The 27,397-nt window shown below is 43.0% G+C and overlaps 1 protein-coding gene across 6 annotated transcripts in view; it reads left to right on the top strand.

The window, feature by feature from the left end:
- Positions 1-1,163: 1,163 nt before the first annotated feature.
- The window catches only part of PSIP1 (PC4 and SRSF1 interacting protein 1), a 48,321-nt gene continuing 22,087 nt past the window's right edge, over positions 1,164-27,397 (top strand). For 2 of the 6 annotated variants that reach the window (XM_059724704.1, XM_019483850.2), the window contains exons 1-8: positions 1,164-1,291; positions 1,604-1,722; positions 3,042-3,118; positions 9,438-9,576; positions 12,737-12,850; positions 13,961-14,065; positions 17,896-17,958; positions 27,176-27,293. In XM_059724704.1, coding sequence (XP_059580687.1) covers positions 1,651-1,722; positions 3,042-3,118; positions 9,438-9,576; positions 12,737-12,850; positions 13,961-14,065; positions 17,896-17,958; positions 27,176-27,293 — 688 coding nt within the window. In that variant the 5' untranslated portion in view covers positions 1,164-1,291; positions 1,604-1,650. The other 4 variants (XM_014604844.3, XM_019483851.2, XM_006270843.3 and 1 more) reach the window with 3 other exon arrangements.

The raw sequence follows: 27,397 nt of genomic DNA on the forward strand, positions 1-27,397 counted from the left end.
GGGAGGGCCATGTGGAAGGTGGTGCTGGGGAGAAAACTAAAGCCAGCTGAGGAAAGGATCTGGGGCTGACAGCCAGTTAAGTGATAGAGAGCAGGTTGTGAGGGGGGACAAGAGGCAGATTTGAGGACAGTTGGGCAAGGCTAGACCTGCACTGGGTGAGCACAAGAGTGGGGGGGAAGAAACTGAGGCCGAAATAAAAGCCTGGAGAGGGAGAGCAGGAGCCAGGGGGAGTAGAAGGCATCAGTGGCTGGGCCTTTGAGGGGAGAGGGGTGAGAGAGAGATGGAAAGGGGGAACATCTTACAGAGACAGGGAGACCAGGAAGAACAGCAAAGTAGGATGGGCTCGCTGCAGACAAAGAACAGTGCTGGAGGGAAGTCACAGGACCGGGCTGTGGCAGGACTGCCCATGAGCCAGACATGAACTGGTGCACAGCCCTTGTGCCCAGACATGCCCTTTGTGCAAAGCCCCTGGTGCAGGCCAGCCCTTCTGCCCCAGCACTGGCCACCAGAGCAGCAGCACCCCCCTGGTACCATGCTTCGGTGCAGGGAAATGGTGCAGCCCAGACTGAACCATGTCTTCCTCTCAGGGATTGTGTGCTGGTCAAGGAGCAGGTTCTTTGGGTAGATGTAATATCCTTTATTAGACCAACCCAATTGGAAAAATTGTTCCTTGCAAGCTTCTAGGCACAAACGCCCTTCTTCAGGCAGAGGGGCAGTCTGATGGTGCCTCTACTTTGGGAGGGTAGTCTCAGCTCATGGCCTCCGCGTCTACCCTGGGGGGCAGGGAGGGAAGGAGGGAGTCTCGGCTACTCTAGCGCCCTCTGCAGCGGCATCTCCGGCGACAGCGCCGTGACCCCAGTTGCCAGCAAGAGCCGTGAGACTTTTTTTCACGTGGGGCCGCTGGCTCCCCAGAGGGGGCGGCGGGCTCCGTCGGCCACGGGAGTACGAGGACGCGTGTGAGGGCGCAGCCCCCGCTGCAGCTCCCGCCGCCAGTACTAGGCCAACTGCAGCAACCGCGCGCCGCGCAGCCTCAGCCCAGCCCAGCCCCGCCCCCGCAACAGCAGCTGCAAGAGCCGCGGGAGGAGGAGGAGGAGCGAACCACCTGGCTGGGGGAAGGGGCGGGAGTGCTAGTCGCGCGGGGCTTCCCCTAGGCGCCCCGGGGAGGGTGGTCTGCCTCACTTGCCTCCGCCAAGTTCGCGCGCGCGTGCGCGCGCAGACGGGGAGGGAGAGGGCGACGCATTCCGCCGAGCCGCAAGGCCGTTTTCTGCCCCCTGTGTTCTCGCGGCACTTGGTACGGGCCGGGCTGGCGGGAGGGCTGCAGCTCAGCGGCGGCGGGCTGAGGCGGGCGGTGGGGCTGGGACAGGTAACGGGCGCGGGCGGGCGAGCGGGTCTCCCGCCTCCTGAGCGGCGGTGGCGCGAACGCGGGGGGAGGGGGCGCGTGGCGGGAGTCCTCTCGGGTGGGCAAAACGGCGGTTACGAGTGCGGGGGGCGGGGCCGTTGCCAGGGGAACGGGGCTGCGCGCGGGGCGCCTCCTTTCCCCTGCTAACGCGTGCTCTGCGGCCTTCCCCCCCCCCCCCCCCCCCCCCCCCCCCCCCCGACACAGCGGCATCTCCGGCGGCGGCGCCGTGACCCCCGTTGGCGGCAACAGCCATGAGCCGAGACTTCAAGCCCGGAGACCTGATCTTCGCCAAGATGAAGGGCTACCCGCACTGGCCCGCGCGGGTAAGGCGCCCCCGGCCCCGGGAAGCGACCGTGGGGGGCGGGGACCGGCCCTGCTGCACCCGAGCTCCCCTGCGAGCGCGCCCGGATGGGGGGATCCTCCCTCCTGCCCCAGCCCGCTGCTCTGGGGGCGCTCACAAGCTTCTTCCAGCTACCTGGGTCCTGTTCAGCTGCTACTGGGTTACTACAAGGGCATTTTTTTTTCCTTCACACTGCGTTTCTGGAGCAACGTGTGTTATGTGTGGGTGAGAGAAGATCAGCTATTTCTTTTCCTTATATAACTGTTATCCTTAGTTACTAGAATAAGCAATGGAGAGCTCCTGCAATGAGGCTGATTGGGCCTGTTTTGGCTTCCCCACCCCCTCCTCCCTTTCTCCTTCTGACCTGGTCAGCAGGTGTGGGCTTTCCAAACATTGCTGTATCCGGTTGTGGTAGTTGGCAACCCGGGGCCAAGGGGTCTTGATCAGACCCTTGCTTGAGTAGGCGTGGGACCAGATGTTGACCCATAGAAGTAGCTTTAAAGCAGCAGTGCCCTCAGCATCCTTTTTTGCATCCATCCATTTGGGAACCAAAGCAGATTGTGGATCAGATATCCTGCTCCCCTGCCCCCAACAGCAGTTTTCAGTTTATCTCTTGTCTTGTTTTCCTAGTGGATTTTATTTTTGTGCCACTGGTGTCTTAAAGCCTTTTCCACCCACTTTTTTCAGGAAGAGAGTGGTCAGTTGCTAGCCTGGTACCCTAGCTCTCGGCAGCTACTCTAGTTGGTTTGGTAGTGGTGAGGGTGCAGAGGCAAGGCTGGTGGTCTATACCCTTTGTACCACGGGGTTAGGAATGGTAGAAGCCTGGGGTTTCCTTTCTGTTTTTGTGTTGTGTTTTTTGTTTTTTTTTTCTTCCTTTTTTAATACCCTCTTTCCTTAGATATGTAAGGCATTGTGCCAGTCATTGGTTCAGCACGGGATAGGAAGTGTTGCTATGGATTGTGGTAAGAAGGAGGTATTTGCATCGGATCAAATACTGCTTACGCTCATCCTCCCCCTCCCCCCCGGTTTTTTTGTTTGTTTGTTTGTTTGTTGTTTTTTTTAAGAAAGCATTAGTCTTGGAGCCTGTAGGTGCCCTTTTTGCTTTAAGGGCTGCTAAGAGCAATTTGAACGTCATCCTTGATACCTGGGTTTTGTTATGTTACTGTGCTACAGTTGACAGAACAGTTCTGCTGTCAAAAGTTCTTTCTTTACTATTTTGTTCCTCATTTGATATTTCTTAAATGTTCTGCAACACGTTCTGCATAATTACTAAATGTTTTGATTCTTGTTATCTGTCCCTAGGTAGATGAAATTCCTGATGGAGCAGTAAAACCTCCTACAAATAAGATGCCCATTTTCTTTTTTGGCACCCATGAGACGTAAGTCCTGTAGATTAAAAGCAAAAAGGAAATGAAAACAATCTGATGGTCGTTTGCCTGCCTGCATTTGTAGCATTCACAAGTTATACCATTCAGCAGTAGACAACTAAACTACAACTAAACTATCAACAGTTAACAAGTTAGGCACCTAAAGATGCATGCTAGTTATTTATATTACTTTGGTCGTGAAATACAGAGGTGGACACTGGTCTATAATCATTCCATGAAACTTTATGAATTTTTATTCAACTTTGTTAAATTAGAGTGGGTACGATTGTCCTATGTACTGTGTTTCCTTGTATATTATCTGCACCTTTCTCCCTAAACCACCTGGTGGAAATTGGAATGTGCACTATATGCAAAAAATACAAATCCCCATGGGTCTGGAAATTTGGTGATGGGGGAGTAGTGGCAGCTTTAATTGCTGCAGCTCTGGGCCTAGCAGACAGGGTCCACACATGGAGCTTGGCTCCCTTCCTGCTGTTACTCGGTCACTACAAGGCAATTTTGTTCTTTAGCTTCATGCTGCCTTTTTAGAACAACATACAAGTTATATATAGATATATATAAATGTGGGAGAAGATATAGTATTTCCTTTCCTCCTTATGTATATAACTTTTATCCTTAGATATCATTATTCTTTATTTTGTCCTTAAGGAAAAAGATATTTGCAATAAAGCTTGAAATTACAGTATATACAATTTTTGTGTATTACTGAGCATTATTCTTTTAAAAAGAGACAAAGTAGTCAATTATGTCTCTTCTGTAAGTTCTTGATCCCTTTAGTTTCATGACTGTTGCTCTGTGAAATATCCAGGTAAAATGTTAGCAACACAAGCGTTTTGAAATACTTTAGAAGAACTGGAATTATGATGTTGTTTTAAAAGCACACGCTATTTCTAATCTCCTATCTTGAAAACTGTTAACTGGTAATTACACAGCAACTTAAACGTTCTATATATTTGTGAGTAGTCTCATTTCTTGGGCCTTAGTTTTCATTTGTTTCTTGACTACAAAAGAGTAGTTTTTTGTCACAAAAAACTCAGAAAGAGCACAACAGGGAAACATGTTTTTAGCACAGTGGATTCCTATTCAAAATCTCTGGGTTTATTTTGTGAATCATGCTTGCACACCTAGCACGTTAATGTTGTGTGGCACCCTTGAAATGATCTCAAAGTACCCCAAGGTGCCTTAGTGAAGAATCGCTAACCTACAATAACAGAGTTAGCATTTTCCAAGGAGTGCCTCAAGTTTAAAAATGTTGAAAACTACTGGTGTAGGATGTGTAGATAGCCAGTTGAAAGCTAGTTTTGGTATATAAGACTTGAAAACAATTGTTGAATATTTTTATTCTTTTGTAAGGGGTACTTCTTATTGCTGTTAAATTTCTTCAGAGGAAGAAAAGCACAAATTTGAAAACCTTTTCAAAATATTATGAGGCTTATACATGTGTAAAAATAAATAAATAAGAATATTATAAGGTAAAGAAAACATGCATTAGCAATCTACACTGACTTGGTCTCTCTTTTGTACTTAAATAACTTGGGCCTGACAAGTTGTATACATGTTTAGTTCAGGTAAGTGTCATTGTTGTCACTTTTCGCCTATATAGATCTTTTTACTGGCTCAGAGCCTTTTTGTTCTGTTTTGCTGTGCTCTTGTATATTTTTAAAATTTGATTCAAACCTCTTTGGAGCAAGAACTATTTCTTTCTGTGTGCGCGCGCTAGGTACTGTGCAGTAGAACCACAGTCCTTGTTGGGATAGCTGTGCATTTATAATACCATCATTCTATTTCTTTCCTGTCTTGTGAAATATCATTCATTTGTTCATTTGCTCTTTTGTGGTTTTTTTGTTCCTCTTTTTTAAAGGATACAGCTCTCCATTTAAGTTAATAGCTTTGGGCCTGAAGAAATATCTATGCGCTTACCTAAACTTAATGTAAACCAGCATTTCCCAACCAGTGTGCCATGGCACGTCCAGGTGTGCTGCAGCATTTTGGGCTGGAGCCATGCCCCCTGCCTGCTGCTGCTGCAGGCGCAGACAGACGTGGAGTTTGGCTCCAGCCCAAAATACCGTCCAGCTGGCCGTGTCTTGTCCCTCCCCCACCCCCTGTGTCCAGTGTGCCACGGTGCTTTTTTATTTAGGTAAGTGTGCTGTGGGGCGAGAAAGGTTGGAAAATGGTGATGTAAACTTTGCTCGTTAAATATATAGTACTGCAGTAGAAGCGGCCGCAATACTGACCTGTTCCTGTCATTTTCAAGGCTTCTAATAATTAGTTTTGGAACTGCTCTTAGAAGTTTTGAAAATGACAGGAACAAGTCAGTTTGGGGACTGTTTATATTACAATACTTGACAGTACTGTGTACTTAATGAGCCTGCATAGTATTTCACTTAGGAAGGAGCAATTGATTGTACAAATATGAATTAGGGTATTGCTGGCAATGCTTCAAATCTGCAGAAAAAGACAAGCTGACTATGAGTCAACAGTGTACCATTGCTTCCAAAAAGCCAGTGGCAAACAGGGATGTATTACCAGGAATCTCATATGCAAGTCATGGGAAATGAGTGTTTCATACAATTCAGCTGTGGTGAAGCCTCAGCTGGAGTGCTGTCTGGCTTAGGATTCTAAGCTTCAAAAAAGACGTGAACAAATTTGAAGAGAGTCTAGCAGAGAGCAACACAAGTTATTTGACTCCTAAGAAATTCAATGCACAGGAAAGCTTTGGAAGAACTGAGATGGGTAGCCTGGAGAAGAGAACTGAGGGAGGGATGGGCTATTGAGTTTTAAATATCAAAAAGATGATGTCGGACTTCTCTGTCCACAGGAGACAGGACAAAAAGCAATGGTCTTAGACGGGAAATTTAAGTTGGATATTTGGAAGAACTTTCTAATTCTGAGAGCGGTGAAGGATTGGCTTTAGATTACTGAAAGATATTGTGGGATAGCCATCATTGGAAGTTTTGGGGTTTTTTTAAGTACAGGATAGGCCAGTGGTTATCAATCTCTTTATAGTCATGGCAGCCCTCCATAACCTTTCTGAATTTAGTGGCACCCCATTTCAAAAACATTTATACCAGCAACCTATTGAGTCCATTCTTCTTGTTAGACGGTCCTAATGGATGGGGTGACTGTATAAACACATAATATAAAATGTTTGTAATTAATACTACTGTACCTTGGTTCACACTGATATTTTGATGAATCAAAATGGTCTTAAATCACCTTTTCTTGCTTGCCAAATTGCTGTTGCCCCACTGCCTCCTTAGTATCCAGCAGTGCAGTATCTATTCTTAGGGACTTACCTAAATTGTGGCAGAAGTTTGTGGCATAGCGATTCCTTTAATCTCAGTTGTTTGCTGCACACCCCTTCCTGCTGCTGAGTGGCCAAGAAAGCCACTGCTGTGGGGGTTTTTTGCCACGCTGGGAGCGTGGGGGGTATGCAGTGAAAAGAACGAGATTTAAAATGCAGCTATACTACAAACTTCCACCATGATTTAGGTAAGTCCCTATCAGTTCTTCATGTAGACTTTCAGTCTGTGATTCAAGTACTTTTTTGTTGCATCAGATACCACTGAGATGGAGTGACACTAACTCTTTGGTTGTATGCTTTAAACTGAGCAAGAATGAAAGTTATGTGATGTTGTCTAGTTCTGTTTATTGGGTGTCTAGATAGAGTAGTTTTATATTCCCCCCTGCCTTTTTATTGTTCTGGTCACCAGTTTTCCTTTTAAGCTAATCCAGTTTATGTACTAAGTTTAGGTTATTCTCTTTCAAGGTAACTGATATTATTTTGTTTTCTTCTTTTTTTTTTTTTAAATCTGATAAACCTCATGCAGGCAGGACTGCCCCTTCCTGCCATAGCAGTTTGCCTCTCTGGCTCCATATGCCCCTGGAAATAGTGGTCCTCAACTGCCCGAGACCCCTAAGTTTCCCAAACACGTGGTTGGGACAGTTTGTGGAGAAGCTTCTGACTTGAGCAGGTGGTTGATTAGATGATCTCTTGAGGTTCCTCCCAGCCCTATCATCCCAATGATTCTGTTAGTGCTTACTTGCACTGTTAGTGCTGCAATATAAGTTTCTTTAAACTGTTAAAAGCCTCAAGAATGACAGCAATTAATAGTTTCAGGGCTGATAATAGAACAGTGGTTTTCACCATTTCAGGGACAGGGCACCCCTCTACCACTCTTTGAATGTGGTAACATTTCTAGATGAGAACTGTTGCCAGTCCTGCTTCAGCCTAACTCAGTGCTTCTCAACTGGGTTCTGCTGCCTCCTTGTGCATCTGCTTCACAGCTAGTCTGAAGGAGCTGTGGCACACGCACACACTCCTGCTGCAGTCAGACTATGATAAACCTAAAACCTGCTGCTGCAGCCTGTCCAGTGCCCTGTATGTTCCTCCCAAAAGCAGAAATGCATGGGTATAACTGTCCTGTGCGCCTCTTTCTGGGAGGAGCTTTAGATGGGCCTGTCCAGGCTGCAGCAGCCCAATTCCTGCCTGCTTCAGGCTAATCACAGCCCAAATGCAAGGAGAAGTGGGTGGGGGGCAGTTTTGCCTGGATGTTGCCGTGGCAGCAGCACCTGCATCACAGCACCCTGGTTTGAAACCGCTTTAAAAATTATGGGATGTAGCTGGTTTTAGTGCAGCACTCTTATTTTCAAGGCCTTTAATGATGGCCCTAAAACTGACTGACTGATTCTAAAAACGACACTTTAACAGGTACTTCTCCTTCATCACTTTCTATACATTTAACCAGAGTACATGTATACAAAGTAAACGATGACAGTAGGTGATAGTACTTAAGTATCTGAATTACTTACCAATTATTAGCAATAGGTGACAAATGGGGATTGGCAGTAAGTACCTTCCTGAATAGAAACTTTGTTTATTTTCAATATGACTAGGGGCCTAAGTGCCAAATCACTTGAAAGTTAGACTTAAGCTAAAAGATACTTCAATATTTCTGAAAACTTGCTCTTAGACACTGTCACAAAAAATAAATATGGCTGAAGTCTAGTTGGTTGCATGGTAAATTCCATGTTACAATAATAGCATCTTTGGAGGTTTCTTTAAACAATCTCTTAGAATTTTTTTTCTCTAGAACTTTAAATCTCTCTCTCATTGTGCAGTGTAATTTAGTGCATTGTAGTTTTGCAATTTACCAAAAAGTAGCAAGAGTCTGCTTGCTAAATTTCATACATTTGTAGATTTCTTTGCATGCTACAGTGAAATTTAAAGTATAATTGCCTGCTTTGCAAAGAACAGGACATGCCTCTTGCATTACAGCAGGTTTTTAAATAGTTTTGTCTTCTATTGATGCCTTTCCATCTAAAAACCAATGAGGCATGAAATGGTACCTGTTAATTAGTAATGTATTGCTATCTGTTATTCATATTTTAACCAAATGTTAGTCACATCTGCTTGTAGAGATTTGCCATTATCTTTCTGCTGGTTCACTACAGTAAGTGAATTATGTATTTAAAGTAATTAATAAATCAGGGTGTCAAACATCTGGCCTGCAGTTTCACCCAGCCTGCAGGACTGCTAAAATAGCTAAGAATTTGGGGGTAGGGACATGGGTGGGACCTTGCCATCAAGAGACCCACTGGCCACACGTGGTGGGAGACGAGCAATGGCTGTGGTCACTGACAGACATCTAAATTCAAGGCAGGGTGGGATCTGATGCCTTCTGCTGTGTTACATGTGCATGCAGGAGGCAACACTGTGGGATTAGGGATCAGTTCCTGGCGCTACCATATTGCTGGTACAGGGGGAGCCCTGAATCATGATCCCAGGCTTCCTCCACCAGCAAGTAGCAAACTCGGTTTCCATGTGCTCCCATGTCTAGGAATACCAGCTGATTGACACTTTACCAACAGACTCATTCCCTCTTAAGAAATGTAACCCTCAAGAATATGAATGCAAGAGAAGTCTTGATTTGTTTTAATATTTTGCAGTGTAAAGCACAACATTGAAATGGACTTTTTTTACTTTGTTCTCCCAAGTCTAACTTAGAAAAAGTAGTATTGCTTATTATTTGACTCTGACCCTATAGAAAAAGGTCCTGAATGGACTGCTGTAGTTCTTCAACTCAAACTAATGTCTGTAACTTACCTAGCATCTCAAATCCCATTTTTAAGATTTAAGGACTCTTAGTTGTCTCATTTCTTGATTTCTTACACCTTTTATTACTTTAGATACCTTGGTAGTGATTTTTTTTCCCTTTATACTATATCTGCACATGTTTTGGGCAATATTAAAGATTGTGATACTGGAGTAGAAAAATATTTCTCTTAACATTTTTTTCACCTCTTCTAGGGCATTTTTGGGACCAAAGGACATATTTCCTTATTCTGAAAACAAAGATAAATATGGCAAACCAAATAAAAGAAAAGGCTTTAATGAAGGGTTATGGGAAATTGACAACAACCCCAAAGTGAAATTCTCTCATCAGCAGGTAACTGATTTTTATATGTATAGCTTACTAATGTCTACAAGATATTCTGGTCTGATTTGGTCAAGTAGTATGCATTGTCTGGCCATTGTGAAATGTAATGCAATAGCTCAGACGATGGGATAAATGTTATGGCTGTGTTCAATTACAGGTCAGACTGTGATAGTGGTTAGTATAGGTTAGAATTGGTTGGTATAAAAGTAGGAGAGTTAAGGGTGCTACTGATGCCTTGGTTGCTGCACTGGGGAAGACAAGGTAGGGCAGGGTGACACCTCTAGAGACTAACTGGTTCAAAGAAGCATGTGCTTTCATGTGCTTCACCGGATGAGTCATTCCTGGTATCTGACAAAGAAAACTGCCTACAAAAGCTTCATGCCTCCTTGAACCAGTTAATCTCTGAAGTGCCTCCTTGCCTTGTCTTTGGTCTGACCTCAGAATAACATGGCTAACCACCTATGTGCAGCGGCAAGGAATTTGTTAAAACATACTCATATCTTAGGAAGAATACTGTGTGCTCTATGTTACAGATGAAGACAGCCTCCTGATATCATGGCATAAACACAGTACCTATACAGACCATGCAAACCGAACTTAATGTACCTTGATGAAGAGGGACTGCTCCTTCCTTGCTAGGATAAATCCTGCTCAAACTCCCCTGTTTGTTTGCTCTACCAGTTGCAAACCCACAAACCTAGGATACCATTTCCCTTGTGCTGTCTTCATGCTTTAGTAGTTGGGAGCAGTGTTGTATTCTAGTCTTTTATCCCTGCATCTAACCTATGAAAGCTGTTATACACAGCCATTGATCAAGTCCCTCATGTTTGCCAATGATTCTCTTCTCTTGATCTCCTTTGCAAACTGAGGGGAAAGATTCATAGATTGTTAGGGGCTGGAAGGGACCTTGCAGATCATCAGGTCCAGCCCCCCCGCTCTAGGCAGGAAGACAACTGGGGTCAAGTGACCCCAGCGAGGTGACTGTCCAGTCTCCTCTTGAAAAACTTGAAAAGATGTATCCATTCAAAGATTGAAAGCTCATATATTTAATCGAAACCCAGGAAAATTGGCCACTTGTTCTGTATGTGGATTCCAATCTGGTTAGGGCAGATACCATTTCATGTCTACTGTACCTAGTAAAATGAAACTCTTCACAAGTGATTGGAAGAAGTGCTAGTTTGTTTCGATAAGCTCCACATGTGGGAGCGGGCTCTGCCCTACAAGACATGCCTAGAGAAGATGGAGGACAGCCAGTGTCTGCACAGGCCTTTGCCATCTGAATCATATGGCGTTGATGCATGCTATTCTACCTACCTCCCACAAAGAAAGAAATTAAACCCTCTCCCCCGCTCTTATAAATTCAGTCAAATGAAAGTTCATTTTGAACTGCTGTTTCTGTGAGCTTGAAGGTTCATTCTTACAGAGAAGATAACTTTCCTGGTAGTGGTGACTTCAGCTATTAAAGCAGATAGACTTAAGCCCCTAATATCCTGTCTCCGCCTGCAAGCCAGTTTTTACAGAATCAAGTAATGCTGTTAAATTGGGCAATTATTCTTTACACGGTGGTGTTGATTTTCCACATTAAATATCTTCATACCCTCTTGACCATCTTGATGATTTCTTCCTCTGCTCTCTGCTGAAAGATCTGTGTATAGGAGGCTAAGCCCTTGGAAAATTTAACTTGTAACAGTTTCCTGAAGAATGCTGAAGAGGATCAGGTCTAAATAACTAGCTGACTGCATTTCATATGGACAAAACCTGAAAAATATACCATAAACTCACTTGATCTAAAGCAAAGCTTTTCTGCCAGCTAGCCCTATTGATCTTTTTTCAGGATTCATTATTGCTCAGATTCAGCCCACAGGAAGAGATCTATACAATCCTGTGCAAATAGGGGCAGAGTCTTTTTCCCAAAAATGTAGTCTAACAACACAAGACAGCACGTGGATACAGACTGGGAGCACATAAGGAATAAAAGACAATTCTTATTATCCTGATAGGCAGTAGTCTTGATAGAGCAGCTGCTCACTTTTTGTCAAAGTATTCTTTTTGTAGGCATATTTATGGTGAGCGTTTTAGGAATGGATCTCAAATACAAGCACTTGCTAGCTTTATGGGGGTATTCAAGCACATTAGTGCTTGTTTGAATGTTGATAACATTGAATGAGGGACGTAAGTGGGGATAGGATGAAAGTTGTTGGTGAAAGGCTATGAAAATTAAGATTTAAGTAGTTTTATGTGGAGAATGGGGAGTCATTAGGGAGATAATATGGTCTGAGTGACAATCTAGGAAATGATTTTTAGCAGTGGTTTGATGTGGGCAAGAACTGCATCTGTCAAAGCTAGGCAGGATCTTTATCTGTGTTTAGAAAGGAAAGGCTGTATCTTAAGGATGATAAAAAGGAAGAGGCAAGACTGAGATGCAGGCAGCCTGTGAAGATCTAGACAGCAGTTAAGATGACTACCAGGTCATTGGCTTGCAATAGGGAAGATAATAGTAACTAAGAAAGCTGTGGGGGGCAGGGCAGAGCAAAGCTTGAGGAGAATTTTTTTTGGTCATGTTGAGCTTCAGAGGCAGTGGGACATCCTGGTGGAGCTGTCAGGCAGATTTTAGGTGGGAGGAGATAGGTTAGGAGTGACAAGGGTGATTTGCAAACTGTTTGCATAGAGCTGATAGTCTATGTTTTTCGCAGAATTCTCTTGCACTCTTTTTTTTCCCTAGATTTGATATTCAGGGGGCAGCATGTATACTGTGCAGGTGTCTTGCAGCTGCTAGTAGTGGGAACTTCAGCTCTGCTCTAAAATCACTCTCCGGGGAGAAGGAATCATAAATTTGGGGAGTTGTACCAATTTTGTTCAGAGGACGTGAGACGAGTGAGATTCATCTGTAAAGTTAGCCTAAGAAAAATGGAGTTAAAGGCAAAGACTGTTCCTTCTTCCTGTTATCTAAATCCATGCTTCTAGTGCTAGCCTTTGACCTTTATGGGAAATATCAAAGATGTTTCTTTTTGTCCCTACACATTTCCTGAAAGTGACAACTTGTTTGTTTGCTGAGCACTGACAGCTAATTTTAGTTGATTGCTTTTTAGTTGTTTTATAACAGTGCAGATTTATAAAGTTTATTATTCCAGTCAGGTTTGAAAACTTCTGGTAATTTTTTTTGTCTTAGTCCCATCCAGCTGTTAACAGTGGTGTTAAAGAAACAGTTCAAGAAAGCTCTCAAGAGCCTATGGAGAATAATGAAGAAAAAGGGTCGAAAAGGAGAAAGACTGCAGTTCCTAAAGTAGGCAACTAAATTAAGCTGCTTGTATTCTCTCTAGGAAATCTTTTGAGTTGTGAATTTGGCAGTTGTACATGCTTACTTTAAATGAGCAGTGCCTTGTTGTAACTTTCTTTTTCAGGCATGAACATTGACCTTGTCTCTTAGGCTGCTGTATCTAAATTTAAAACCCAACTCCTTACAAATATGTTTATTCTTTCAAATAAAAATGTATTTGTAAAGACCTACATTCAGGCTTGGTGCTGCTTCTTCAAGGGTCATTTAATATTGTAAACAAATAGGTGTCCCCTCCCTTCCCCCCTTAATTTGTGCTTTTCTTTACAGGAGAATACATTTGCAACAAATGTTAGGCCTTGTCTAGACTAGAAAAAAGATTTAACTAGATCTTTTTTAATCTATTTAAACCAGCATAGTCTCTTAGTTTAGATACAGGTAAATGGATTTGATGCTTGTTTATATTGATTTAGCCTTGTGTCAGAATTACCATCAACATCCTGTACGCTATTGTTTTCACATAGGGTTTCACTTTTTTTGCTGTGCAGGTGCAAGGTTATAAACAATGGTAAAATATTAAATCTTAAAAATGAGTTAATTTAAAGAGGACACAATAGATTTTGGAAACTATTTCTTTCTGAAATTTCTAATCTATTGATATTACAAATAATGCCTTTTAAAGGGTAGGAGGATTTTTTTTTCCCCGTTTTCATCACCCTGTGCATTTAACATCACTGTGCAGTTGGTTTCACTATCCCCTTTGTAGTCAAGTTCTGTGTGTTGTGTTCAACTTTTTTGACATTACAGCATGAGAGTTCTATATATTTTGAATTATGTGTGCTTTTTTTTAATAAATGCCATTATAAAACAGCAAAATATACACAGGAATAGTTGGTGTGATAACTGAATTATCTTTTTCTCACTTCTGGAAAATGACTAGATTCCAAGTTGATGATATTCCATTAACTTAAAAATCACCTGTTCATTAAATTATTTAAACTAAGGCTGGGAAGCAGCCTGATACAGGTATCTAGAGGCTGTTCTGTTTCTGCCTTTTCCACATTTATAGATTGAGTAATATAAATTGGGATGTTAAGCTGCATTCTCTTCCTTTTACAGATACCCGCTAAACAGGATAATTTACCCTTGGAAGGTGAAACAGAAGAAAAAGAAACTGGTGCTACCAAGGAAGATGATGTCCCTTCAGAAAAACCTAGTAATGAAGTATGTGGTATATCTTTCTCTTTCTTTTCAAAGAAACTTCGTTTAAACTTAAATGTTTTTTGTAGTATTAAGGTGTACATATTAGAAAGTGCAACAGATGTCTAACAGAGGTTTTGTACCTGTCTTCAGACACACATTCAGCTCTCTGAGAGTTAAATCTCATTAACATTAAACGAGTGAGACTTTGGTGCTTAATCCATAATTATCTAGTCTATTTTGGCAGGCAAAATGTATATTCTTCACTTACACCATATTGAAAAATTAATATACTTTTGCAAATCATACTAGTTGGGAATTACTTAGGAGGCTTCAGAGATGGTGTCACTGAATGGGCTTTGGAAACCTTGCCCTTGATACGCATTTTAACTACAGCAGTCTACATGCAACAGATGGTATTCATCTCACAAGCAGAGGAAAGAAGCTCATCGCTACGAGAGTTGCCGACTTGTTGAGGAGGGCTTTAAACTAGGCATGTTGGGGAGAAGGTTCCACTGTTATGCATGAATCCTCTAGCCACAATAACTCATGGGAAGGCGCTCAAGCAATGAACGTCCAGATAAGTACTAACATCTTGAGACACAGGCGGTATAACAGAAAACCTGAGATGACCAGAAGTAACTCGGGTGCTTTTATGGGAATGCCAGAAGTATGGGAACCAAACGGGAGGAACTGGTGCTCCTTCTTGCTTACGAGGATTTCTGTCTGATTGGGTTGACAGAGACCTGATGGGATGATGCACACGATTGGCTAGTCAATATTGAGGGCTACAGGCTATACAGGAAGGATCGGGTTGGGAAGAAGGGAGGCAGTGTGGCTGTCTATGTGAAAGAGCGGTATTCCTCCCTGTAGGTAATTCCTGACAACAGGGAAGGTCCTTTGAGACCCTCTGGGGCAGCATACAAGGGGGACCAGGAGAGGGAGACCTGATGGTGGGTGTCTATTACAGGCTTCCCTCCAAGGAGGAGGAGTGTGATCAGGCATTCTCTGGAGAGCTGACTGAGGGAGCTCACACTAGAGACATGATTGTCATGGGTGACTTCAATGGCTCAGACATCTGTTGGGAGGACCACTCGGCCACCTCCAGCAGGTCAGCCAATTTTTAGCAACAATAGACAACCTGTTTCTGATGCGGGTTGTGGAAGGGCCTACTAAAGGTAAAGCCACCCTGGATTTGGTGCTGGCCAAGGGGGAGGACATCATAAGTGACCTGAAAGTTGGTGGTGGTCTGGGCAACAGCAATCACAACCTGATATGGTTCACCATCCACCGTAAGATTGGGAAACCAGTCAGCAAAACAGAAGTTCTAGATTTCAGGAAGGCAGATTTTGGCAGGCTCAAGAGGCTAGTAGAAGAGGACCTCTGTGTACAGCAACTGGAGGATTTGGGAGTCCAAGAATGGTGGTGCTTCCTTAAAGAGGCAATTCTCACAGCTCAAAAACAGGCCATCCTCACACGGACGACAAGCGGGAAAAGAACCAAGTGACCCGCTTGGCTCAACAAGGGTGTTAGGGAACTATTGAAAAAGAAAGAAGTAGCATATAAGCAGTGGAAGAATGGATAAGCTGCCAGAGAGGACTGTATCTGTATTGCATGGGCCTGCAGATACGAGACAAGGAAAGCTAAGGCAGGCATAGAAATCAAGCTGGCAACTGATGTAAAAGACAACAAAGTTGTTTTACAAATACATAGGAAGCAAGAAAAAATCAAGATCCACTGTGGGACCCCTACTGAATTGGGGGGCAGGCAGCCTACAGTCAATGCCCGGGAAAAGGTAGAACTCCTAACTAAATACTTCATGTCAGTATTTGTGAAACCAAACAGGAGCTGTTAGCCTGACCAGAAGCCCAAGAAACGTGGGGAAGACAACAGATTACATAAAATCAGCCTGAACAGGTGAGGGATCTCCTACAACACCTGGACACTTTCAAGTCTACCCAAGAGTCCTGAAAGAACTGGCTGAGCTTATAGCAGCACCACTGGCCAAGCTGTTTGAAGAATCGTGGAACTTGGGAGTGGTCCTGGACAACTGGAAGAGGGCTAATGTGGTGTCTGTCTTTTAAGAAAGGGAAGAGGGATGGACCCAGCAGACTACAGGCTGGTCAGCCTGACTTCAGTCCTGGCTAAAATCTTTGAAAAATTTGTTAAGGAGGCCATCAATCATAAGCTGGCAACTGAAGGGGTGTTGTGAAGCAACCAGCATGGCTTTGTCAAAGGTTAGTCAGGCATGATCTACCCAATGTCCTTTTATGACCAAGTAACTGGCCATCCAGATGGGGGACACAAGGTTGACATCATTTACTTAGATTTCAGTAAAGCCTTTGACTGTTTCCCATGAGATTCTCTCAGTCAAACTGGAGGGTACTGGGCTGGACCAGACTACAGTGAGGTGGGTGGACTCCCAGAAAGTTGTAATTGATGGGATGACCCCATCCTGGAAGGCCTGTCTCCAGTGGTATCCGGTGCTTGGACCCATGCTGTTTAATATACTTGGATGAGGGGGTGAAAAGCTCAATGATCTGATGATACCAAGCTGTGGGGAAATGCAGGCACACCAGAGGATGGGGCAAAGATTCAGGACTACCTCAACAGACTGGATTCATGGGCAGAACAAAATCAGATGAGGTTTAACAACAAGAAGTAGAAAAGTCCTTCACCTGGGTAGGAAGAACCCTCACCATAAATACAGGATGGGTGGTAGTCCACTGGCTGGAACAGCATCTGAGCAAGATCTGGGGGTCACAATCAACCAGAAGATGAATACGAGACAACAGTGTGATGAGGTTGCCGAAAGGGTAAATAGAACTCTGGCATGCATCATCCAATGTGTGGCCAACAGATCCAGGGAGGTGCTCTTCCCTCTCTATTCGGCATTGGTGAGGGAGGCCTCAACTGGAGTCCAGTTCTGGGCACCGCACTTCTACAAGTATGTTAAGGGTGAGCACCTAGAACTTGGAGCTGTGGAAGAATGGGATCCCACCCCTGTCCCATTAGTCGGCTGATTGGCAGGAGCGGAGCATTTCCACATGGTTGGAATAGCTCTGTTTTTGGCACTCCTCTGCACTGACCCAGAGGGAGAAGAGGACTCAGGTGCTGGGGAAAGGTTCTGGGAGCCTTGCAGCAGGGGAAGACCAGTGACCCAGTCTCAGGAAGGCACAGGAGCCTTTCCCTTGGCTCCCTTCCTTAAGATAGGGAAAGATATTCAAACATTCAGTCTCCTGGGAGAAACTTTCCCAAGAGTGTTTTAACTCTGGCTGTTTTAGGGTTTTTCTACCTTACTGGATATTTTTGCTCTGGGAGAAAAAGCTTGAATGGCTGCATACTTTTTTGTTTTTTATCAGGTAAATGGTGATTCTCCTGGTGGAAACTGAATGTCTGTTTTGGTCTCTATCTGTTCTTTGATGGAAGCAGTTGCTGATTACAAACCTTTTTGATACAGGTTTTAGGGAGAAATGTTAATCATGACATAGTGATACTTGGAAGCTTGAAATACCTTTTAGGTATGCAGCGTAATCTTTTCCTGAAATATATACCAAAGGCTATGTTATAATGTCATCCCCCCCCGCCCCCGCCCTCAACTCCTCCCACCAACTTCAGAATGAATTAAATTGGCTCTTCCTGGATGGAATGAAAAGCCATCCAGGAAGAGCACACACCAACTGCTGAAACGTCCTTAGCCTGACAAAGGGTTTTTGAACCCGAAAGCTTGCTTAATAATTTTTTCCAACTATTTAAGTTGGTCTAATAAAAGATATCAGATTCACCCAAAGAACTTTGTCTGCCTCAAATTGGTTCTTACACTTTTGCTAACATCACAAATTTTATATTTTTAGGATATTGTGAAGGGAAATGATGTACCTATTCCTAAAGCTGCTAGAAGAGGGAGAAAAAGAAAGGTAATAGTATGCATAATTTATCTTCCTCGTATTGTAGGTGTGTGGGGTTTTTTTATTGATCTTTGACTTTTATTGCTTTACTGGAATCAAGTAAATCTTAATTTGCATAGCAATGTATATGCAAGTCAATTTGCTGTTTGGAAAACAATACAAGTATTGGTGAATTCCATAATCTAGAAATGTTGCTTTCACTGAAAGTTTACTTTAAAATCTTACGCCCAAATTTAAGTGATTGTGATTAGATTGAGGAAGTGTTTTCAGGATGATTAGTATGCAGGAAATGTAGAGCAGAGGAGGTAAATGATGGCTGACTTGTTTCTTTTATCTGTGCTTTGTTTTCTTGTATTGGTGAGCACCTGTAAGTAGACCGGGTGAGTTGAGTATTTGCTAATTTGCTAAGGATTGCAAATGGGAGTCCAAAATACAAGATTCTCAGTTTTTGTTTGTAAATGTTGACATGTCTCTCCCTTTCCTCTGAAGCTTTTTTCCTTCCATTCTGTTATTTTATTGATCTGCAAGCAGCTGCTGTTTCTTCAACCCGTTTCCTAAATCAGTCAGTCTTGCTTTTAACATTCTGTTGAAAATGTTCTTTTAAATATTTATTTTGGATTTATCGTTATTCTTTGGAAAAGGCATGTTTGTCATTTTGTTTCGGGAAGTACAAGGATGAAAGTGGTTATCTTCAGTATTATACATTAGTTAATTGAAATAAATATTATAAAAAATTGTCATTGTTAAAATTTGAAAGAGATGACAACTGACAAGGGAAACCAAATAAATGGATATAAGCAATCATAATTATTTATGAGACTTGCAAGGAGATGCTCCCAAATTATGTCACCAGAGGTTCTTTTTTTATGAGCTGTAGAGTGACATCGGCTAAATAACACGCAATTAAACTGTAAAATTAAAATGGTGAAAAGTTATTAAGTAACTTATAACATCAACTAAATTGAAAATGATGTAAATGTATATAATGATAAAAGCATAACACCTTAAATTTGTAAGCAAATACTAAGAACATTCAACGTTCAGGTAAAGTAGTCATAAAATCTGGAAAGACTAACAGCTCTTTAAAAAAAAAAAGCTATTCTAAAGCTAAACATAACACTGAAGCTTGATAACAGTACAGAAAAAAGTCTCTTCAATGCATATGAACACAGTTTTAAATACTCATTTTAATTTGTGTGGTACACAAACTTATTCTGTTTGGCAAGATATGAAAATCCTATACTACAGCTCGGTATCAAGAATTAAATAAAGCAGGGTTGACAACCTATAGCCAGCAGGCACAATCTGGCCTGTGGAGCCATTGGATCCAGCCATGAAGCTGGGGCCTCATAGCAGGGAGCTTTACCCATGCTGTACCACAGCCAAGCAAGATCTGGGTCTTAACACCAGCCCACTTTTGACCTCAGCTGAACCATTCTTCCTTCCTTCTGAAAACATGGCTGATCATTGAAATAATGTTGGGTTTTTTTGTTTTGTTTTTTTCCTCTCCAAAGCAACTAGCAGCACAGGTCTGGGGGGAGAATAGCTCAGAAACGGAAAGTATGTCCTGCACACAGAGGCATACAGTAGAACTGCAGGATACTTGCAGACAGGTAAATGTTAGACAGCTGTTAGGATGGTAGTGACTGAATTATAAGGGTTATTTCAGCATCTTTAAGTACCTGTGCACTTTTGTTGGCAAGGGTGGTGCATGTTATCCAGTTATAAGCAAACCAAGGGCATAAAGGAGTATAACTGTCCCAACTCCTACTCACGGTCCCTGGCTGAACTTTGGAAGTATCCACATTGTTTGACACTGTAATTTCCAAGTGTTAGTTTCTATAAATAGTTAAGTCTGGTGTAAAGAGACAATGACACTTTATTCGCTGACGGAACTTGTTTCTCTTGAAGCCCTGAGGTGTTTCTCTGACAGTTTTGTGACAATAAAGGAATCCTGTCTTCAAACACTATCCTTCTTGTGGGGCTGTTACGCCTGTAAGCAGTAGGCATGCTGAATGCCTTGTGAGAGAAAAAAGTGAATGAAAGTGACACGTTTAGAAAATTTTCATGAATAGCGCTCGTATCTTGAGAGGCACAACTTAAGGAATATTTCAGAAAAAGGTTAGCAGGAACTTTTTTCCAACTACTCAGTTGGTCTAATAAAAGATACCGCACCTACCCAAAGAACTTTGCCTACCTCAGAAAAATCTATCAAACTACACTCAGCTGAAAGATCAGATTTAACCTTGCTTAGAAATACTCGTTGCTTAGAAATACTCGTTTATTCCTTTTACCCCAATAAAGGGGACAAAGGCTCAAGTATCACCAAAAGGATCACTTTTTCCCTTCAAGTAGGACTTCTCCAAAAGTACTCAAGCCTTCTGTATTTTTGGTACCTAAAGTTGTTCGGACTTCAGGCCACAAAAAAAAAATCCTCAGAACGCATAAAGATGAACCCCTTGGAATAAAAGTATGAGCTATATTCAGCATTCCCTACTACTTGGCTGGGCTGTGAGCTTTTTGAAATACTGTCAAGACCAGTCGATTATGGTAATGACAATTCTGATGAAGTTGGAACCAACAACCCTAAAGCCTCACGTCACGGGTGTGCAACCTATAGCTTGTATAGAGCCACTGAATGTGACCTACTGAGCTGGGGGACTCATGGCAGGGGCTTTGCCCACACCATAGCTGGCTGGCAGAAACTTTTCTTTTGCTGTGCCTCAGCCAGGCAGCAGGGAGAGGCAGCAGCAGCTGGCTCTTAGTATTGGCCCACAACCAGAAAATGTTGCCAACTGCTGTCCTATGTAATAGCCAAGGATTTTCTGTATCATGTAGTACTAGACGCTTTAAGTTTTACATGACCTGGTACACACCTTCCTATCCTCAGTACTAACTAAATCATAAACTTTGGTGCCAGTTTGGTGCCAATAGTAGTAGTCTTTGGTACCAGCCTCTTCACACTTAACAGTACCGAGCCTCCAATGAACATTAATGTCAGCCTAGTATTGGCTTTGGTGTAAAGGCTTCTGATCATTTAGGCCCAGCTTCCCCATGATCTTGAGCTATCGCACCTGAACCTGATCCCTGGTGAATGTGACTGCCCCAGTTCTCTGCAACCAGACTGAGTGCTGAGAATGCCACTCAACCCTTTTAAGCACATCTGATGCCTCACGCTTGCAAGCATTCCTTGACATAGCCTCAGTCTGTTCCAGCAAGCCTCACATTTGCTGCTCTCTCTCATTCTTCTGGCTCCTGACTCAGTTTTGGCTCTTCCTGATCCTGACTTCAGATCTCTGAAACTTGGCACTAGCTTCTTGACGCCTGGTTTCTGATGTTGGCTTTCTTCTCAGGTTCTCTCTCTCAGGTTCTCCCTTTTAGTTTTTCTGGAACTTGGCCCCTGTATTCTCAGCCCCTCCAACCCAAACCTTGACCTGATGCTCCAGTAATCTGTGCCACCCCCACTTTGCTGACCCCATGGCTAGTCCTAGTGGCATACCTCAGGCCATGCCTCCTATGTCCTGGCTTGAAGCCCACATCCAGGTTTATTCACTTCTGTGACTCATATCAGGTACCTAGATTGTCTTAGACTACACATGCACTTCTTCAGAGTCTAGAAGTAAAGTTTCAGTTGGATTGTGTTCTGACCTTTTTGCTGTCCAGGTATTTCGGGACATCAACTCTGATGATTTAATGGATCATAGATTTAATCAGGGGCTTTTTGTTTAGGTTCTTGGGTTTTTTGTTCCCACAGTGCCTTGGCCCCAGCTGCATTACTGATTCTTACTATGGCAGAGCCACATGACAGGCAGCCCTCACACAGCCACTATGGGGTAGGGGCAGCAACCATCTTGCCTACAGCCCTTTGAGTGGGCAGTGTTGTCGTGCTCACCCCCCCCCCCCCCCCCCGTGCCAGGCTGCCACAGCATGCTGAAGAGTCCTGGCTCCCTCTGAGGAACGAGTGTTTTCTTTTCTGTAAGTTCCCGTTCTCCTCCTCCCTCCCCCCCCCCCAGTGGATTTTATGGACATTGCCTGGATTTTGCGGAATCTGCAAATTTGGTAGGTCTTCAACGATAGCAATACAAAATGATGTTATTACAAATCCTAAGAAAAAGGAAATAAGTACTTTAAATTGACCAATTTGTAAAATTTAAACATCTTTATGTACTGAACTGTAGACAAAAAGAATATCTGTCTACTTGATTCTAACACAATCACTACAATCTGTCTCTAGCTCTAACTTTTACGCCTCATAGAATGAAAAGAGAGACACTTAAGTCTTGTTACCTAATTCAAAACCTTAAAGAATTTACAACAAGTCCTTACTGATTTCCTTTTTACTGGGTGTCTTTTTAAATGATGATTATGGTACCTGGCTATATTAAGAGTTCGGCTCCCCTGGAAACTAGTAAATATTTTCACACACAGAATATCTCAACAATTGCCATTTTGTTTCTTTAGCATCTTCTTAACAGGTTTATTTATTTATTTATTTAATTAAGATAACTTCCCATAAGTGTGACTTCAACAAACCTAGCAGAAATAATCACTTCTCTCTCTGACAGAGAAGCTTAGCTTATAGTAGTTTTAATATCTCCATAAAGTTCTACAACATATATGAATTTCATGTTATTACATTTCATAGTGTGCTAATTCACTGACATACTTTATGATTTTTTTGATGATGATGATTCTTTAGATTCTGATGTTTAGAATCTGTAAAGGTTCTAAAAGGTTTTTTTTTAAATAAGGTGAAAACAGAAGTTGAAACATGACTCAGTCTTAGTTTCAGGATTTCAGCTGAAGTTTCAAAGTTAAGGGAAGGCCGATGGCCTGTCTTCCTTTCATACAAGGCATTTATTGTCGCAAAAAAAAAGAAATACAGGTTCCAGATTAGTATAATCCTGAGAGCTAATTACAAGAAAGACACTAAATTAAAACCTTTGTAGCATCATTGGGTTCAATATTAACCTCCCCACCAGCTTTTTCTTACCAATATAACACCACCACTATTTTCATAATCAACTCTTTCTCCACCCCCCATCCTCCTTGTCCCTTGCCTCCTAAAAAGTATTTTTAAGGCATTACTATGTCTTTTTAAAGGGACAGGTCCATAGATTGTGGAAACAGAAATGTCTTTATCTGAGGCTGAAAAGCCTGGTGTTTGAGGGCATAGTAAGATGCTGTTATGTATTGTGACCAAAACAGCACCCCAAGACCCTAAGTGGATAAGAAGTGAAGTTAAGCGGTGGGGAGTCAGAAGAGGATTTTCTTACAAGCTTAGATTTCCACCCCCTGCCCCCATCCCTATTTTCTTTCACTTGTTTTTGAACCAATAAAAAACATTGAATGGATAGCACTACCAACTTATTTTCAGTAGGATTAATGGAAACAACTTTTTTGATGCTCATTCAGGAGTGTTTCTGATAGGAAAGGGAACTAGTTTTCACCAGTGGTGGTTCTAAGAAGGATGACTTAAACATATGCAAAGCTTCTAGGCTGGGGTGAACAAAATACAGCCTGTGGAGGGACTTTGTCCCTTGGACCCACCTGGCCCAGGTGCCATCTGGCCCGTGGCACATCCTGCCACTGCCAGGCGTACAACAGAGCTGGGACAGCTCCGCAGCTGGACTCTATTTCTAGGCAGCCCAGGTGATGGAAGCTCCTTGCTGCTGATGGCCCCAGCCCCATGGAAACTGGCAGGGACCCACACTCACAGCCCTGGCCCCGGCCTTAATCTCTTCTGCACCCACTCCCGATTCACCCTGGCCAGACTGGACCAGCTCTAGACCAGTTGGGACCCATGAGCACAACCCTGGCCCTGAACTGCCCCGCGCCTGCTCTGGATTTGCCTGCCCATGATAAGCAACAGTGTTGGCTGGGCAGAAGCTGCTGCTGGGTGCAGAGGAAAAGCGGTCATCTCTCCTCTTGCTGCTGCCAGGCACTTCTTGTTGCAGCCACCTGGAGCCCATGCCTGGGCAGCCCTGCAGCTCCTCTTCACTGCTGTCATCATCACCACCAGGGCTGCCTCTGGGCTGCTCAGTGGGGTGGCAGTGGCAGCAGAGAGGAGCTGCAGCCTCTGGGAGGCTGCAGCAAGAAGGGCCTGGCAGGACAAGTGGGGAGGCAACCGATTTTCCCCTCATGCACAGCAGCACCTTCTGTCTAGCTGCCATCGTTGCCACTGCTGCTTATCATGGGTGGGTGGGTCTCGAGCAGGTGCAGGGCAGCCTGGGGCCAGGGTCAGGCTTGCATATGCAGGTCCCAGCTGGTCTGGACCTGGTTCACTCTGGCCAGTGCCAGGGCTCTGCTCTCGGCTGCTTTTGGGTGCTGATGACGATGGCAGGGAGAAGCTGCAGTGGCAGTGGGTGGGGGGTTCTGACCAGGCCACAGAAACTGACCAGAACTGCCTATGTGGCCCACTGCGCCCAAATAATTGCCCACCCCTGATCTAGGCGTATGGAGAGCAGAAAGATCTCAGATTTCTTTTTCAGCAAGTGAAAATCTTGTCCCTATGTAAGTTTTCCCCAGATACCAGCTGTTCCTGCATTTTGTATCATTGTGCGTCTATTATTAATTCTCCCCAATGTCTTTTAGCCTCCCTTGCATGCTGTATTTTCTTACTAGTCTGATACTAATAGGTGTCGTATCTATGACTTTCCAGTTTGTAGAGGACTTGGACAGGAAACAATGTACAGTATGTAAATATACTTTTAACTACTCAAATCTCTCAGCTGCTTCATGTAGTTTTAGGAGTAGTTTTTTGAAGATCTGAATCGCCCCCAGATATTCTGAGACCTTGATTTCTAGTCTGGTTGTCCGAAGAAAGGTTTCACAATCTGTAGTTCTTTCGAAACTCTTGGTATTTGGCCTCCAAGAACTCCAGTTACTTGTATAAGACAGTGACTGAATGAGGAAATTTTGTCTTTGTAAGACTGCACCTCTCTGTAGACACAATTTACTTCTTGGTACAGTAGTAGAATTTCTAGAAATTGGGAATCGGCTTATATTCTGAACTGCTAAGGGTGCAAATCTCATTCAGGACAAGGCAGATAGCTATTGTATGAATCTTGTTGGAACTTCTCCTTTGAATTTATAAGCAGTTAAGAGGTTTGCTTCTGCATTTGACATTCCCAATGGATTTGATAGCTGTGAGTTGAAACAAGGGAAATTCTGTTTTCTTTGGAGCAGGATTCTTTGTCTGGTTTTTATCCCATGGACTTCTTACAATAGGGATTGGTGTATGGTGCTTTCAAAGACCTTGTTCCTTGTTAAAAGACAGTATCTTTTGCAAGGAGTTTGTGTTTTATATCAAATCTTTGACAAAACAACCTGTAAAAAATAGCGTCCTTCAGGTCAACTAATTAAACATATGATGTGAATAGGATGCATAAGAATAAAGACTGTATCATTAAGTCTTCAAGAATTTAAGAGAATTGTTATAGTTTAGCCACTAAAGCCACCTCCTACATGTGCAGGTAAAGGTAAGGCGAGGTCTAATGTGTGATCCATATAATTGCACCTCCTGCCATGCTGCACGTGCATGGCAGAAGGTGTTATTGTGGGATCATGCATTAGGTCCAGTCGCTCTGTATTACCAGTATAGGGGGAGCCTGATCTTGGGCCCCCCTGCCTCGGCAAGGAACAGGCTCCCATGGCCGGGAGCCCACTTGGCTGAGGGGTCTTCCAAGCGTGGGGGCCACATGCAGCTGGGACCCAGAGTTCTGCACACGAAGGGGCTCTCATTCCCAGCAGCCCATGTGAACCCTGAGGTTTCGTTGGATCTCCGAGCCTTGGGCTTCATAGCAGCAATGATCCTTCGGGTCCAAGGGCTTCAGGTACCCCCGAACCTTGGGGATCGTGGCTGCTGTGATCCTCTGGGCCTGAGTGCGTTATGCTGGGCGTGGTGCACCCTTGTGACTGGGAGGTCTGTCAGCTGATGGGTCTCCCAGCCATAAGGGAGAACCTGTTCCAACTGCCAATTAAAGGTCAATAGCAAATTTCTATCATGTTTACACAATTTTGAGGTCTAACTTCATAGCTGGTTGGAGCTTTTTATGGTATGATAGCTACTTTGCATGTGTAGCTGGTTTAAATGTAAGTAATTAATGATGTAATTAACCAGTTGATTGTGTGGTACCTATAACATGTCTCTGCTAAAGATAAATATTAATTAGGCGTCTTTGGAAGTTCTCTTTCTGGGAATTTTTTTCCCCTGGTATCTTTTCAAACTCCTGTTCTTGGTTTGGAACCTAAGATGCTTTGTCTCCTTTTAATGAGTATCCATACCCTAGAATTTGTGGACTTCCTGAGCAAATCTTGAAACTATCCTCAAATATATTCTGAAAACTTGATCTTTAATGGTGTCCTTGAAAATACAAGGAACAGTGTCTCTATCAAGAATATAGTGGAGTTCTGTGTAGATGAGTGCTAATTGGAAGTTTCAAGTGTTTTGGTTGAAATTCAGTTCTAGCCTTTTTTTCTTCTATTCTCAGTTTTTCCAGTTTTTTAAAGCAGCTTTTTTAAGAGGGCCATCTGAAGACTAGTTAAATAGTGTGATATCAGGTAATATCTGAACCCTCTATAAATATATGTTGAGTAATGTTTCCTGTGCTTCCTGATAAAATGTTTTCCTGTTAGTGGTTACACTGGCAAAAAGAGTTAGAAGTTTGGGAGACTATCCATCTAGGGTTCTTTTATGCAATTTCTTCTAGTGAGGCACTTTTCAGGACTTTACCAGAAGGTTCTAGAGACATAATTGGTTCTTAAAACAGTTTCCCCTACAGATGTTATATTGTTAAGTTGGAGAGATTTATATTTCTTTAAAGAAGCATGTCTGTTCAGAAGATAAACAGTAGTAACCCAGTTGTAATAGATCATAGGGCACTAGGTACCCAGTTCAGATAGTAACTAAATTTTATTTTTTTACGTAAGTGCTGAAAGAATTGCAAGAATAATGCAAGAATTAATATTGTGAATCATCCTTCTGATTTCTCTTGGGGTAATTTATTGCTTTTAATGTAACTTGGGTTGGGCATGTATGTTATGGCGTATTTGTGTGTTTTTAAAAGAATAAAATATAAAAATGGTTTGTGTGGTATGTTAGTGCCAAAAGGGTAAAGTAATTGTATTTAAATGTAGCCTAAGTTACTAAAACTTCCATTTTTTGGAAAAGATTGAAGAAAAAGATTTTTATCCTAACTCATGCAATTTGTATGCTGTATAATAGGCTGAAAAACAAGCAGAAACTGAAGAGACTACAACAATGGTAACACCTGCAGCAGTGGCAGCAACATCCACAGTGACTGTGGCTCCAAAAGTAAGCCCTAAAAGAGGAAGACCAGCAGGTAACTTTTTTTCATACATCTGACTTAAAATATGGGGGGAGAGGGGCAAATAGAAATTGAGAGGATTTATGCACAGTCAGAAGTATTATACAACATTTGATACA

The sequence above is a fragment of the Alligator mississippiensis genome, chromosome 3, assembly GCF_030867095.1.
Source record: "Alligator mississippiensis isolate rAllMis1 chromosome 3, rAllMis1, whole genome shotgun sequence".
In the NCBI taxonomy this organism is placed as follows: Eukaryota; Metazoa; Chordata; order Crocodylia; family Alligatoridae; genus Alligator; species Alligator mississippiensis.